Source organism: Marmota monax, unplaced genomic scaffold (genome assembly GCF_021218885.2).
Source record: "Marmota monax isolate L192 unplaced genomic scaffold, Marmota_monax_Labrador192_F-V1.1 WCK01_AAM20220418_F8-fsc00007, whole genome shotgun sequence".
NCBI classification, from domain to species: Eukaryota; Metazoa; Chordata; class Mammalia; order Rodentia; family Sciuridae; genus Marmota; species Marmota monax.
This window is the reverse complement of record NW_026692781.1, coordinates 12,159,124-12,173,569: the sequence shown is the minus strand read 5'-3', so window position 1 is coordinate 12,173,569 and position 14,446 is coordinate 12,159,124. Positions and strand designations below refer to the sequence as shown.

At 37.1% G+C, this 14,446-nt stretch overlaps 1 protein-coding gene and 1 pseudogene across 1 annotated transcript in view; one reads left to right on the top strand and one right to left on the bottom strand.

Moving 5' to 3' along the window:
* The window catches only part of Pde11a (phosphodiesterase 11A), a 381,530-nt gene that overhangs the window by 47,021 nt on the left and 320,063 nt on the right, over nt 1-14,446 (top strand). Inside the window, exon 2 of the mRNA XM_046447555.2 lies at nt 4,271-4,429. Within this exon, the coding sequence (XP_046303511.1) occupies nt 4,271-4,429 (159 nt within the window). The remainder of the gene's footprint in view (nt 1-4,270; nt 4,430-14,446) is intronic.
* On the bottom strand, nt 25-480 carry LOC124094620 (transmembrane protein 254-like; annotated as a pseudogene).

Here is a 14,446-nt window from a genome sequence, read left to right as displayed (position 1 = left end):
GAGAGGAAGTTTTGGCTATCTCCTTTAACTGTATTTTTTCCACTTTGGCCTGTAAGCAATCAAGATGGAGAGAGATGCTATCCCAAAGAGGAAAGTCTGCAAGAACCAGAGTAGTTGAGCCCGATTGTCTGTAATTCCTTTATACCTTTAAACCAAGCTCCAGGACGGCTCCTCTTGCTCTCTGCCTCAAGCCCCCCAGTGGGGGAAGCGAGATTCTACTGGAGAGGTTGCACAATACCATGGCATATAAGGACTCTCCCCCTGAATCAGCCAGGCAAGCCAATACCCATTATTCAGGAGGGTGTGATGGTGGTTCACCAAATACTGAGTAAAGTAGCCCAGGGGTCCAAGGCTCTGATAAGGAACACTCTGAGGCCAGAGGACAACACACTTGTAGTAGCCAAAGGAGAGGGTGATGACTGTGAACCAGAACATACTGTCCCTCTGGAAGTAGGCTGCACTACCTGCTAAGGCCCCCATCACTGCAGCATCTCCAGGGGAATGAGCGGCCACACAGTTCCACGCAGGGGTGGAAGCTGGGTCAGACCTAGGCTGGGCGAGGGAGAGGCTTACGCCAACCCAGCGCCGGTGGAAGACAGAAATCAGTCTCTCTATTGCACTCCCTTGTCTCTCTCTCTCTTTTTTTTTTTTTTTGGCATCTGGGATTGAATCCTGGGGTGCTCAACCACCGAGCCACACCCCCAATACTTTTTTTTTTTTAATAGTTTATATAGAGCCATGGTCTCAATGAGTTGCTTGAGTCTCATAATTTCTTAGATACAATTAATCTCAAACTTTTACTCAAAGATTAAATTATGAAAATAAGTACATGAGGGGAGAAGAGGTTTGTCTCAACAGTGGATGTCTCTGTTGTTTCCTCCTTCTGTCAGTTGAATGGCATGACAAAGCAGAGGTAAAGAGGTGCCCAGTCAGCTCTTCAGGTACTAAGCCAGAAAGGTTAGAACTTCTACAGTTCTGTGATAGTTGAAATAACAAAGCTCAGCAAATAATGCTGAGAGTGTCAAAATGTCTGCCTTGGCAACTTGGTGCCATGCATCTCCATGGACATAGTCAGAAACAACTTGTCCAAGGACTAGGGACCGTGGAAAGTGAGGGATGCTACCAGAAAGTAGTATATCTTGGAGCAAGGATTCAGATCAGCAGCTAGATACAGACTTAGGAGCAAAACACTAATAACCCGCTCACTAGCCTTGGGAATAGAAAGATGGCTAGGTGACACATGAATGAGTTTGCTGCAATCCATACCATTCTGGAGAAATGCTGATCAGCCTCCTAGGACACCACACAGGACATTCCATCTTCAGGAGAGCCACCTTCTCATTCCCTAGTTGTTCTTATAAAGAAATAAAATTTATTGTTAGAATTGAAACCTCCTCTATACTTTTCCCTAATGCCATTTTCTCCCTTACTTTCTACAGGTGACTACTAATATAAATTTGATATTTATTTTTCTCATGCATATTTTATATTTTTATTCCATATTTGAATCAATAAATAATATTTCATATTGTTTTAAAAAACTTACCAGTTTTTTACATAGAGTACACAGATGGTATTAGACTGCAGCTTGTTCTAGTTAACATTTAAAAAAATTCTTTTTAGATGTAGATAACACAATATCTTTATTTTTATTTATTTATTTTTATGTGGTGCTGAGGATCGAACTCAGTGCCTCACACATGCTAGGCAAGTGCTCTACCACTGAGCTACAGCACCAGCCCAATATGTCTTTGATATTTGTTCATGTTGATACAAGTAGCTCTAGTTTATTCATTTAAATTGTTGTATAATGTGATATCAAATAGAGATGTGATAATTTACTTGTTTTTCTGTTGATCAGCATGCAAGTGACTTCTTATTTTCATAAGTGATTTTTTAGTGAATATTTGTGTTTCACTCTTCTGTTTGTGTGCAAAAACATCTCTACATATATGCCAGGGAGGGAACATTGGGGACTCAGGGTCTTAAAAACTTTTCTATATTTTGCATAACTGTAGCACAATTAAAAATAAATTATTTAAAAATAGTATTCAGCCCCTACAATATTCCAGGATGAAGCAGTAAATAAGTAAATAAGAAGAGAAATTTCTGCTGAGATCTTATATTCTAGTCAATGGAGAACAAGTAAACTAGTAAGATAATTTCAGAGAATACTAATTGCCAGAGAGGGAACCATGCCCTTCTTCTGCTTCAGGTTCTTCCACAGATTTCCATTGCATTTAGGTTTAAATATAATTCCTTTACAGGCCAAGAAGTCTTGTCACCATTTGGTTCCTGTCCAGCTCTTTCATTCTCCGTTTGGCTTCCTACCCTGTACCACATTAACTGTGGTGTCTTTTGAACTTACTATGTTTTTTTTTTTTTTTTTTTTTTTTTTTAATTTTTTATTGTGGGTTGTTCACTTACTATGTTTTTAATTTGTTTGTTCAGGACTTTTGTAGGCAACTATCCATCTTCCTGGAAAGTTATTTTCCTCTTTCTTTGCCTCTCTTACGCACCTTGTTCTTTTCCTCAGTATCACTTATCACAGTATATCTTTAAATATTCATGTGTCATCTGCCTTACCTAGTAGATTGCAAGCTCATGAGGCAGAGATGCTTCTTTTTCCTTTCTGTGTATCTCCTCTCTTGCAGACTGACACATAATGGTTCCTTGGTGAATTTAAAAATAAAAATAAAAATAAGTGTTTTCCTGAAAGTTTGGTTAAATGTTCATTTTGAACAAGAGATTTGGTTTCAATTTTCTTCTCTCCTTTAGGCTCTCCACCTCTGATTAAGGGTGGGCTCCATGGGTCCCAAAACCAGAACCAGGTCTTATCATGGCTCTCCTTGTGATATTGGAGGTGCCACATAAGAGGTCCACCAGGTGACCAGATGCGGTGTTAGTTTGGTCTTAAGGCCATCACCTTATCCAAAGCCAGCCTCCTTAAACCATTGGATTAAATCCTTATCTCTAGCTGGGGCAGTAGGGGTGTGTGTGTGTGTGTGTGTGTGTGTGTGTGTGTGTGTGTTAAGCTTCCTGGAGTGTTTAAGGAGCTTTGCTCTTGACCCTGGCTTGAAACAGCAAGCCTAGTTCCAGCTTATCATCTTCCTTGCAGTGGTTTTATTATATTATCTAACATTAAGTCCATGCTCAACTTTTGCCAGTTGTCTCCCCCAAAAAATATCCTTTGTGAAATATTTGAAATTGTCAGTAAAGAATCGTCATACACTCTATTTGGGCTTTAGGCCTCTTAAGTCTTCTTTAAACCAAACAGCTCCTGTGGTTTTATTTTGATTTTATTTTTAATTACTTTTGTCTCTCACAATTTTAACACTTTTGAAGCATCCAGGTCAGGTTTCTGATAGAATGACCAGTAATCTGCACATTTCTTAATTTTCTTTTCCTGGATAATTAGACTCATGCTACACATTTGGCAAGAACACTCACGTTCTTTGTTCATTATTGATCATGCTTAATTTAGTTACTTGTTTAAGGTAGTGTCTGATAGATCTCTTCATTATAAAGAAACCTGTGATGACTGTAATTAATAAGAAATCTTAGGGGTAGCACTTGAAGATCATGTGAATATATTGCTTAGCAACAGCATTTACCCAATGGTATCAGTGTCCATTGATGATCCCTGCTTGGAACCATTATTATATTTGTGTTGCAAAATAGATAGTACATAATTTTATCATTCACTCTACATTTTTAAAGCTGGCATTCTATAGATAAGACTTTTATCTCCTCCTCTCCCACCCCTTTTGGGAGTTTTTCAAAATATCACTATGAATTTATAGGTTCTTTTTTTCACAAATAATTTTAATAATATTTTAATAAGTAGCATACTGTGGGGTTCACTTAGGACACCTGTCCCTCCCCCAATTTTGATATGTTGCAGTTCAGTTTAAGTCTCTCTTCACTTACCATTACTAACAACTATAGTGATGATTTATTATAATTTATGCTGTATTGGTGAATTAAACACGAAGTCGAATCTACTGTTGGGATTAAAAATCCACAGGAGAGGGCCAGGGTTGTGGCTCAGTGGTAGAACGCTTGCCTAGAATGTGTGAGGCACTGGGTTCAATCCCCAGCATCACGTAAAAATAAACAAATAAAATGAAGGTATTGTGTCCATCTACAACTTAAAAAAAAAAAAAATCCCAGGAGAAAATTCCTAGTGATAGACTATTGTATACAGAATTATTCCTGTTCCCTAATAACAATAACTTTGCAGCTTATGTTTTCTCTGTCTTATTTGTAGGATCGAAGATTCAATGATGAAATTGACAAGCTAACGGGATATAAGACAAAATCACTATTGTGCATGCCCATTCGAAGCAGTGATGGTGAGATTATTGGTGTGGCCCAGGCTATAAATAAGATTCCTGAAGGTGCTCCATTTACTGAAGATGATGAAAAAGTAAGATTTCGTGTCTTGCATGACTTGTACTTTCCTTTTTGATCACTGATTGCTGCTCTCCCTGAAAAGACAGGAATTATGTGAATAGCTGTTCGATTAGCCTATTCATGGATCAAAGAGCTTTTTTCATGTTATCTAGAATGAAATAGGAGGTTTTTTATATTTCATCAGATGTAATATAATTGAAAATAATTACTTTGTCTTTTTTTTTTTAAAAGCTTGCTTTTCATTATAAGCCTCAGCAGTATTCTTGTTATTCCTTGGTCTTTATCTTCCTTATAAGCAAGATTTTTAATTGAGGATCACCACACTACCACACATGGCCCAAAGGAAGACAAGAGAAGACAGGAAGATTACTGTGTTTCAGAAACTCAGCGTTTTCTCTTGTATTTTTATCACTATAATAAAGAATTGTTTTCTCAGTTCTTATATAAAAACCTCAATAAAAATGAATGTTATTTAATTGTTATCCCAAATTGCTAATAAAAAGAACATTATTTTTTGCCCCTGAAGAGCAGTTGACCTTGGCAAAAGTGGTGTACTTTTTGTTCTGAAATTTTAACTCCTTGTCTAGTAGTTTATTTGTCAGCTTATCTTAAAACCGAGACTTTTCAAATAACTGAAGATCTGGTCTGAAGCTCTTGCCTTCATATTGAATAGAATCTGGTTGAATATTTATATGATTTGTAGTAAGGCAAACCTCAAATTAGTTTGCTTAAGTTTGTTGACTGCCATAGTCCTATTTGATTAAAAACACTTTGTAACTTAACCTCTGGATATGGGTTTGCTTTTTGCTAGTGCTAATGACTAATGTTCCAGTACAGAAGGTCAACATAAAATATGATGATATTAGAAGATATTTAAATGAAAGGAGTCCTTGATTGTGGTTATTTCTATGGTGGAATTGGAACAGTAAAAGATTATAAACTCATAGAGAATTATAGGACCTCAGATGATTTTTTTTACCAATTTAATAAATTGATACAGTGTATGAGGCACTTGGGTTGGGGTCATAGGCATGAAGAAAGGGGCTCTGAAGGGGCTTCTTGAAAGAGGTGGTATTTGATCTGCTCTTTGAAGCAATAACTGGCCCCATCAGATAGAACTAGGTGAGAAGGAAAGGACTTTTAGAAATGTACATAAATGTAGGTCAACTCATTTGCCATAAAAATATTTCCGTAGAATGTATAGATAAATCAAAAAATTTATTTTGTGTCATAAATGACAGAATCCTGAGAATATTGCTTCCAAGGATTTAGATAAAAATATTTGGAGTTTGTGGCTTTTCAAACATAACAACCACACACCCATATCACCCCCAAATAGTTTAGTTTATACACAGATGGAAATCTTGTCTTTGCTCTGCCTTCTTCATTATAGGGATCCTGTTATTATTTAGTTCTCATTTTGGATTCCATTCATGTTAAGTTTGTTTCCTGAATGTCTCTCAGTGGATTTATGCTTATAAGACAGGGATCCATCAGTTCTGAATGATGCAAAGAGAAGGTTTGCACAGGGTTTTGTACCATTCTTGAGAAGTATAAATGTTTAGATCTATCAGGAGTGAGAGCTCCAGCTAAGTCCCAGGTAGGCTAATGACCAGCAACTGCATGGCTGCATTGGAGAGCACTTCTCTCAGTTTCCTCATCTTTCAACTATATTATCTACTACTCTATGTGATAATTAAATAAGACCCTAAAATACTTTTAAAGATATAAGGCAAGTGTAAAACATAAATTTTATATTTATATTTGAACAAACATTTTCCCTAAGAGTTTAAAAAACTTTTGTATTTGTTGCTTATCCTCAAGCAATTTATTTCTTAGATTCAATCCTATTTGAGTATTTTTTTGTTCCAAATGTATGTTTTTGTCTTCTGCATTTATCCTGTGTGCCTACAGTAGCATGTTTGTCTTCAAACCTCTACAATTTCCTCTCTTGACTTAAAAACCCTACTGCACTTTTACTTCTTGAAAAAAGCCTTAATGGTCAGGGCAGGTGGATTGTGTTCAGGCAGGTGACATAGTCAAGGTGAATGAGTCTTTGTATTGCAGATCCAATAGGCTGTGTGACTCAATATTAGAGCATTTTCCTCACATGCATGGGGTGCTGGATTCTATCCTCAGCACCACATAAATAAATAAAATGAAGGTATTGTGTCCATCTACAATTAAAAAAAATTAAATAATTAAAAATAGGAGTGGTGAAGAAGAAAAGCAGAAAACAAAATCCAGAAATGATTCATGGGAGAGAACAAAATCTGGCTAATTTTTCCAAATAAGGGAAGACAATTTAGCCTAATTGCTGCACAGTGGGTCTATATGGGTTGAAAGTCCATCTCTTAACTGGACTTCAACTTCTCCAAGCCAATAACCTCAAGTCACCGCATTCCTACATTCTTCTCCTCTTTCCATCATAAGACTTGCCAAATCTTTGCTTTTTTTCAAATGCAAGTGATGGCAGCTGACTTCCTTGTTATAGTAATATCTGAATATATAGACTGTTTTCATTTAGAAAATTTTTGAGTCTATATGCCAGGTACTCTTCTGGTGTTAGGGTTTCAACAATGAAAAGGAGGATAAGCTTTAGAAATTCATGATTCTCATGTTATTATTAATTCACATACTATTTTACTTGGATTTAGAGGGTTATCCTTATAATAATTCTACTTTATTTTTTTTTTAAAGAGAGAGAGAGAATTTTTTTAATATCTGTTTTTTAGTTTTCGGCGGACACAACATCTTTGTATGTGGTGCTGAGGATCGAACCCGGGCAGCACGCATGCCAGGCCAGCGCGCTACCGCTTGAGCCACATCCCAAGCCCAATAATTCTACTTTTAAACATAAGGTTATCCCATACATATATGTCCACATGTGAATGTAGTCTATACCTGCTATTTGGGGGAATTATAGTTTCTTCTTTTCTTTTTCTTTTTCTACCTTGTCATTGTCTTATTGCTAGGAATTTGAGTTATCTCCAGTTTTCCACTAATACAAATAGCCCCTGAATGAACATCTCGAACAAATTACCTTTTCTCTTTTTGTTATTTCCTTGGGGTATATTCCAAAGACTGAAATTAGTGAGTCAAAGGGCAAGAAAAGTTTTATAGCTCTCATTCCATATTCTCAGAGAGCTTTGGAAATATTAAACCCCACTTACAATGGTAGCAGCTCACATATACCTGTTTTCTCAGCACCCTATCAACTTTGTTTATCTCACATTTTAAAACCCCAATTAATTCTCCTTAGTCTCCCAAGAAGGTTTCAGACAACGTCCTCCCATATTCAGAGTGTATACTCCAGCAACAGAAGTGATTTCAGTGATGCCCACAAGGAAGGAAACATGGGAGGGAAAGGAAGCCTTGCCATGAGTGTTGAGCCTCTGGGCTCCGGAGCCAGAAAGCCACCAAGATAGGTTTAAATCTTTGCTCTGCTGCTTGTTAGCTGAATGACCTTGAAAAAGTTGCTAAATCCCTCTGAGCCTCATAACCTTCATTATAAAGTTGTGAGGAGTAAAATAGACAATAGATGTGAAGAGTTTAGAATAACACCAAAAAAGAGCCTCGTGAAATCTCACCATATATTTCAAAAGTAATTTGAACCCTGTTTGTCATTTGACCGTGTACAAATAACTTCTATCTCATCATTCATATGGATAATGGTAAATTTCTTGCACATTTAATATAATACAATTTGTATATCCTGTTATCTTAAAATTTCAACTTCTGGAAATGGTAAGTTACAAATAATATAATTGAAAAAACTTTGCAATATGAAAATCAGGAAGTTATTTTTATTTGATATTTTAAAAGTTAAATGTTTTCCATTCATTTGGGGCTATTTATGTATCCATCATAATGGTTCATGTGACCATATTTTGTTTCTTGAAAATTCTGTACATAAGATTCAATGGCTGGCTATGTAGTATTAGTAATAATTGTTGGAAGAGACTGGAAAAGTAATCAGTTCATTTTCCCTACCCTAATCCAATGCAGGGATCTATATTTGACAGATGGTCATCCTGCCTCTAACTAGAAACTTTCATTTTAATTACTTTAAAATATATATAAGTTTTAGTTGTTGTGGACCTTTATTTTATTAATTTATTTTTATTTGGCGCTGAGAATCCAAACCTAGTGCCTCACACATTTTAGGCAAGGGCTCTACTTCTAAGCCATAATCACAGCCCCCAAATCATCATGTTTTTGAAAGTTCTTGGGTAATTATCAAGGATTTTATCAGTAGTGATGAGAGTTTTGTGTGGAATATAGTCTCCCATATGCACATATTAATAATTTAAATTTAATACTGACAAATTACAGGTTTGGTAATTCACGTTGGAAGTACACATAAAGTTAGACCATGCAGAAGAGATAATTGGAATTTTCTGGTTCACTTCATGGGTCTCAAGCAAATGCTCCTGTTTTTCAGTGATATGTCTGAGCTAGTTGATTTAGGTGGTATGACTAGAGTCCTTGCCTGCAATTAATGTTTCATTTTGTTATACCTGGACGAGTAAGGGAGGTGTTTCTGTGCAGAATGAAACAACGAGACCAGATAGGTGAAAGTGTTTGTGATCTATTAAAATGTATGGGTGCTCTGGTGTGAAAATGGGGAAATGGAAACGAACACAGGCTCTTATCAGCCCTTTAGCGTTGCCTAAACTTCAGCCCCAAAGTTGCCATTTCTTATTACCACGTTGCATAAAGCTCAAAATGTCTATTCCAGTTTCTTTCCAACAGCTGATGTATAACAGTTGTGGCTCAAAGTTCTTCTTTGGCTAATCTCCATAGTGTTTCTTTAGCTTGTGGTCACCTTTCTTCAGTTCACAATTCAGAGCATTTGGCTACCATACTTTTTTTTGTGCCTACATGTTCAGGTACCCTGTGGAGCTGGAATCCAGCGGCTGAGTTTGGCTGTAGGGTATGGGAGAAGGGTGGCTGGCTGTATTCCAGGAACTTGTTACTGGTGATGCTGTCCTACCAACTGGTATTAAGGATGGCACAGGGATGATGCTAACAAGTCTCTGTAGAGGCTGGATTTTATTATCAGCAACAGGTCTGAGACTCATAGCCAGATAATGGGGGAGGATTTCATAAGCCCTTGGCCTTATATTTGGAATTGTTTCTGATTGTGTGAGGCTAATATTTAGGATGTTGAATACATTAAGCTGATGGGGTTAACAAATTAGTGGTCCCAGAAGACTGAATGCAATTCACTCAAGTGTTACTTGCATGGGATTTGACTAGCATAAGATTGATTTTTAAAATTTGAATACCTTTAGACATGGCTGCAGGCTATAGTTCTACCACAATAGCAAATCCCCAAATAACTAATCAGTTTAAGAAAATTACCCCAATGGGAGCAAGGATAGTCAAGTTTATTCTGTCACCTTATGAATAATTTGTTCCTATAAAAGATACTTTGAAAAGTACCATTCAAATACTTTAAAAAAAGATTTTTGGGGCTGGGGATGTGGCTCAAGCGGTAGCCCACTCGCCTGGTGTGTGTGGGGCACTGGGTTTGATCCTCAGCACCACATAAAAATAAAATAAAGATGTTGAGTACACGGAAAACTAAAAAATAAATATTAAAAAATTCTCTCTCTCTCTCTCTCTTTCTTTAAAAACAAACAAACAAACAAACAAAAAACCATTTTGTTATATACATATATATATATTACAACAACTCTATCAGGCTACTTTATGTGTTTTCTATTAGTACTCCATTGTCTGAAAAGATATTTAAGTGCTAAAAGAGAAAAGAATTAACTAATTGTAATAAATGCCCTTTGTGTTCTTATCTCATTATTTTAACTTTCCTGCCTGTATTTGAACTAAGATTTTTGAACCTGTTGCAATGAAACTAGAATTAATTAACAGTGTCATGAAAGGAGGTTTTAAAACTCCTGGCAGATGGCTCATGATTTCAAGTTGTATTTGATCAATATGATCTCAGTCTGGGGAAAAATTTGGACCTATAAGTTATTAATTGCAGTATTTTTTTCAATAGTTAAATCATGATCTATTAGTCACTGCACTATTTGCCTTTTAATGGTTATTACCCAGGGTCCACATGGTCACTGTGAAACTACAGGAACTCCCAAGACCAATTTGTTCATGTTTTATGCATTCACTGGACTATATCTGATTGAGAGACACAGAAATAACCAAGATTTATGAGAAAACTATTATCAACACTATATCTGTCATAACTCAAGTTAAACTTCAGGGATTTGGGGGGTGGGGTGCTGGAAAAATATTGTTATGAACTCCTGTTGGTATTCCTTGCCTCTTCTTGTGCAGAGTCTAACTTTGGAATAACAAGGCAAGTTAGCCTGCCCTGGCCAGCTTAGAGGTTTACATTTGATGAAACTGGTTTGCTATTCTAAACTGGTTTGCTATTAAAATTTGAATACCTTTAGACATGGCTGCAGGCTATAGTTCTACCACAATAGCTCAAGCTCTTGTCTTGAGCTCCCTACTCCCATACTTTTGCTTATATTCTTATCAAATTGCAGAGTTCTCTTCTTCCCCTTTTTTCAAAGCTTAAGTCAAATCTGTCATCTTAGACCTATTTGGACAATTCCTAAAGTGATTACTGTTTAACATTAATAGTGGTCCCTGACCTCTGAACTGCTCTGATGCTGAATACTCTTAACTGACCATTCCCCACCTGATAGAGAACAAAAACTATATACTTTAACTTTGCAACTTGGAGATGTTGTGGTCCATTTTTCCATAGAAATGGAATGTAGTAATTGATACAGGGGAAATGTAACACTTTATGCTTTGGATATAGCCCTTGCTGCTCTGCCACTGCAACTTATTTTTAAAATGGACATGTTTCTTTCTCTTCCTCTCTCCCTGCTCCTCCCTACTCTCTCCCCCTCCCTAATCTCTGAGGAAACAGGACTACCTTTCTTCCCCATTTTAGACAGATTTACCTGTCCTTGAGTACACACCCACCATAGGAATGAAGTAATCCAGATTTAGAGGATGGTACAAGTAGATCTCAGAAATGACTGTCTCCCAAATTAACAAGTGAATTACAACTTCAACAGAGAACCAGTGGAATATATCCTTTGAATCACCTCTTTAAAAGTCGCCTGTTCCTGCTGATGGGCAGAATCACAGCTTCTGGGATAGGTGTCCCCTGTGTTTTTCCTTTGCTAGAAAAGCAATAAACCTTCTTTTTACTTTTTCTCAACAAAACAAAACAAAAAAACCAAACAAACAAAATGGTCCCTGATATTTTACAGTTTGACTTTTTTTCAGATGTCCCCAAATGATTACAGTTAGATTTGAACTAACTACTCACTGAATAAGTATCCAGTGATCAAATATTCAGGAATTTAAAAAATCAATAATATAACAATGACACAAAATGAAGGACAAAAACTGCATAGTATATATATATTTTTTATTCCAGATAGTTGGCATGCATGTAGATTTATAGGTCCCTGGAAAATATTCTAATGTCTTTTGATAGCTAACAAATGGTATTTGTAATTTCATGCTTCCTTAGTTTCCTTCTCTCTTTTTCCTTCTTCTTCTATTTTTTTTTCTTATGGTACTGGGGATTAAACTGAGGGGGCACTTTATCACGGAGCTACATCCCCAGTCCTTTTATGTTTTATTTTAAGACAGGTCTCACTAAATTACCCAGATTTTCCTCCAACTTGGATCCTCCATACTTTAACCTCCCAAGTCTATGTGGTTACAGGTGTGTGCCACTGCACCCAGCTTTCTAGTTTCTCTTTTTATGTTTCTAAGAGTTACCAAAGACATGTTAAAGTACTGTTATGCTCGAATTCAGGATCCCCAAAAGACCACCAGAGACCAGGATCGATGTAAGCAGCAAAGAGGTGTTTAATGCGAGCTAGCTCGGTCCTCCGCGCGCGCACACAGCAACTGGTGATGCTGAGAGGCCCCGAACCCAGGGTTTTCAGAAGTTTTATATACTCTTTGAGGAAGGCAGGGACTTCACATACATCATAGCATCTCTAAGCAAATCATCACACACCGAGGGAAAATCAAACAACTCTAAAACATGATTAGCATATCAAGTGGTGGGAAAGAATCTGGAAAGGATTATTGAGGGGGATTCCTTTGAACTGATTGGTTTAAGCCAAGAGTGGTGTACGTGCTGAACTACATGGTTTCCCAACATGTTATCAACCACCATAAACTACTGGGAGGGTCATCTGGCATCCCAGGTATTTTTCCTGTCTCATGCTGATTGGTGGTTGCTAGGGGGTTGCTATGGTTCCTCACCTAGTCTGACTGAGTCAGGGACACCTGGCTCTGCAGATCTCTCCTGTTATTTGTGGATAAACAATTCAGCAGGGTGGGTATGTGCCTAGGAGTGCTCTGTGAGTCTTTCCAAGGACAAGGGTCACACTCCCTTCCTTGGACAGACTTTGCTCTGAGGTAGAGGCTGGTTTTTCAGTACCTAGATGCTGCAGCCTTCTATTTCTTTTCATATGTTCCGAGGATCTAGTAAGGTAGTTTGTAGTTATCAGTAACATGAAACAAATGAACTCAGACGATTACAGGGCTGTAACTGTTACAATGCTGAATGCTGAGGGTTTTCGTGATCATGGGTCTATACAACAGTTTTAATGGTTGTGTAGCATTCCATTGGGTTGGGGAACTATTGATTCACTCAAAAGACATCACCATGTTTGAGACGTGGTGGAAAGTATTGAGATTATACTGATGAATGGATAAAAATTCCTGCCCTTATACTTCTCAAAAGAAGAAATACAAACAGACAACAAATATATGAAAAAAATGTTTAACATCTCTAGCAATTAGGGAAATGTAAATAAAAATTACACTGAGATTTAATCTCACTCCAGTCAGAATGGCAATTATCAAGAATACAAATAATATTGAATGTTAGCAAGCTTGTAGGGGGAAAGATACAATTGTACCTTGTTGGTGGGATTGCAAATCAGTGCAACCACTCTGGAAAGCCGTATGAAGACTCCTCAAAAGATTAGAAATGAAACCAGCAGGTGACCCAGCTAGCCCACTCCTCAGTATATATCTAAAAGATCTAAAATCAGCATACTATAGGGATATAGCTACGTCAATTTTTATAACAACACAATTTACAATAGCCAAGCTACGGAATTAAACTAGGTGCCTGGTCAACAGATGAATGGATGAAGAAAATGTGGTATATACACAATGGAGTTTTAGTCAGCCATAAAAAAGAATGAAATGATGGCATTTGCTGGTAAATGGATGGAGCCGGAGACTATCACGCCAAGTGAAATAAACCAGATCAGAAAGTCAAAGGTTGAGAGTTTTCTCTGATATGTGGAAGCTAGTCCAAAATAAGGAGGAAAAAAGAAAAAAAGAAGAGGAAGAAAAAAGGGGTGTGATTCCATCAAAATAGAAGAAGGAGGAAGGAGGAAGGGAATTGAAGGAGAAGGAGGAGGGACGAGTTAAGAAGAGTGGAATGAATCTGACCTAACTTTCCTGTGTGGGGTGTGTGTGTGTGTGTGTGTGTGTAAATGTACCACAGTGAATCTCACCATTATGTATATACAAGACACTAATAACTATGGTTGAGCACAGTGGCTCATACCTGTAATCCCAGCAGTTTGGGAAGTTGAAGCAAGAGGATCACAAGTTCAAGGCCAGCTTCAAGAACTTATGAAGGCCCTAAGCAACTCATCAAGACCTTGTCTCTAAATAAAATATGAAAAACAGGCTGGGGATGTGGCTCAGTGAGTAAGTGACCCTAGATTCAATCTCTAGGACCAAAAAACAAAACAAAACTATCAACAACAACAACCACCAAAAACAAAACAAAACAAAAAACAACAACAACAACAAAAACACCTATAAGTAAAAGTATAACAGCATAAATCAGTTCAGTAGAAGTAAGGGAGCAGGGAGAGGGACTCCATAGGAGTGAAAGGGGAAGTATTGGGAACTGAATTAGAGCAAATTAGAGCAAATTATGTTCCATGCTTTCATAATTATGTCAGAATAAATCCTA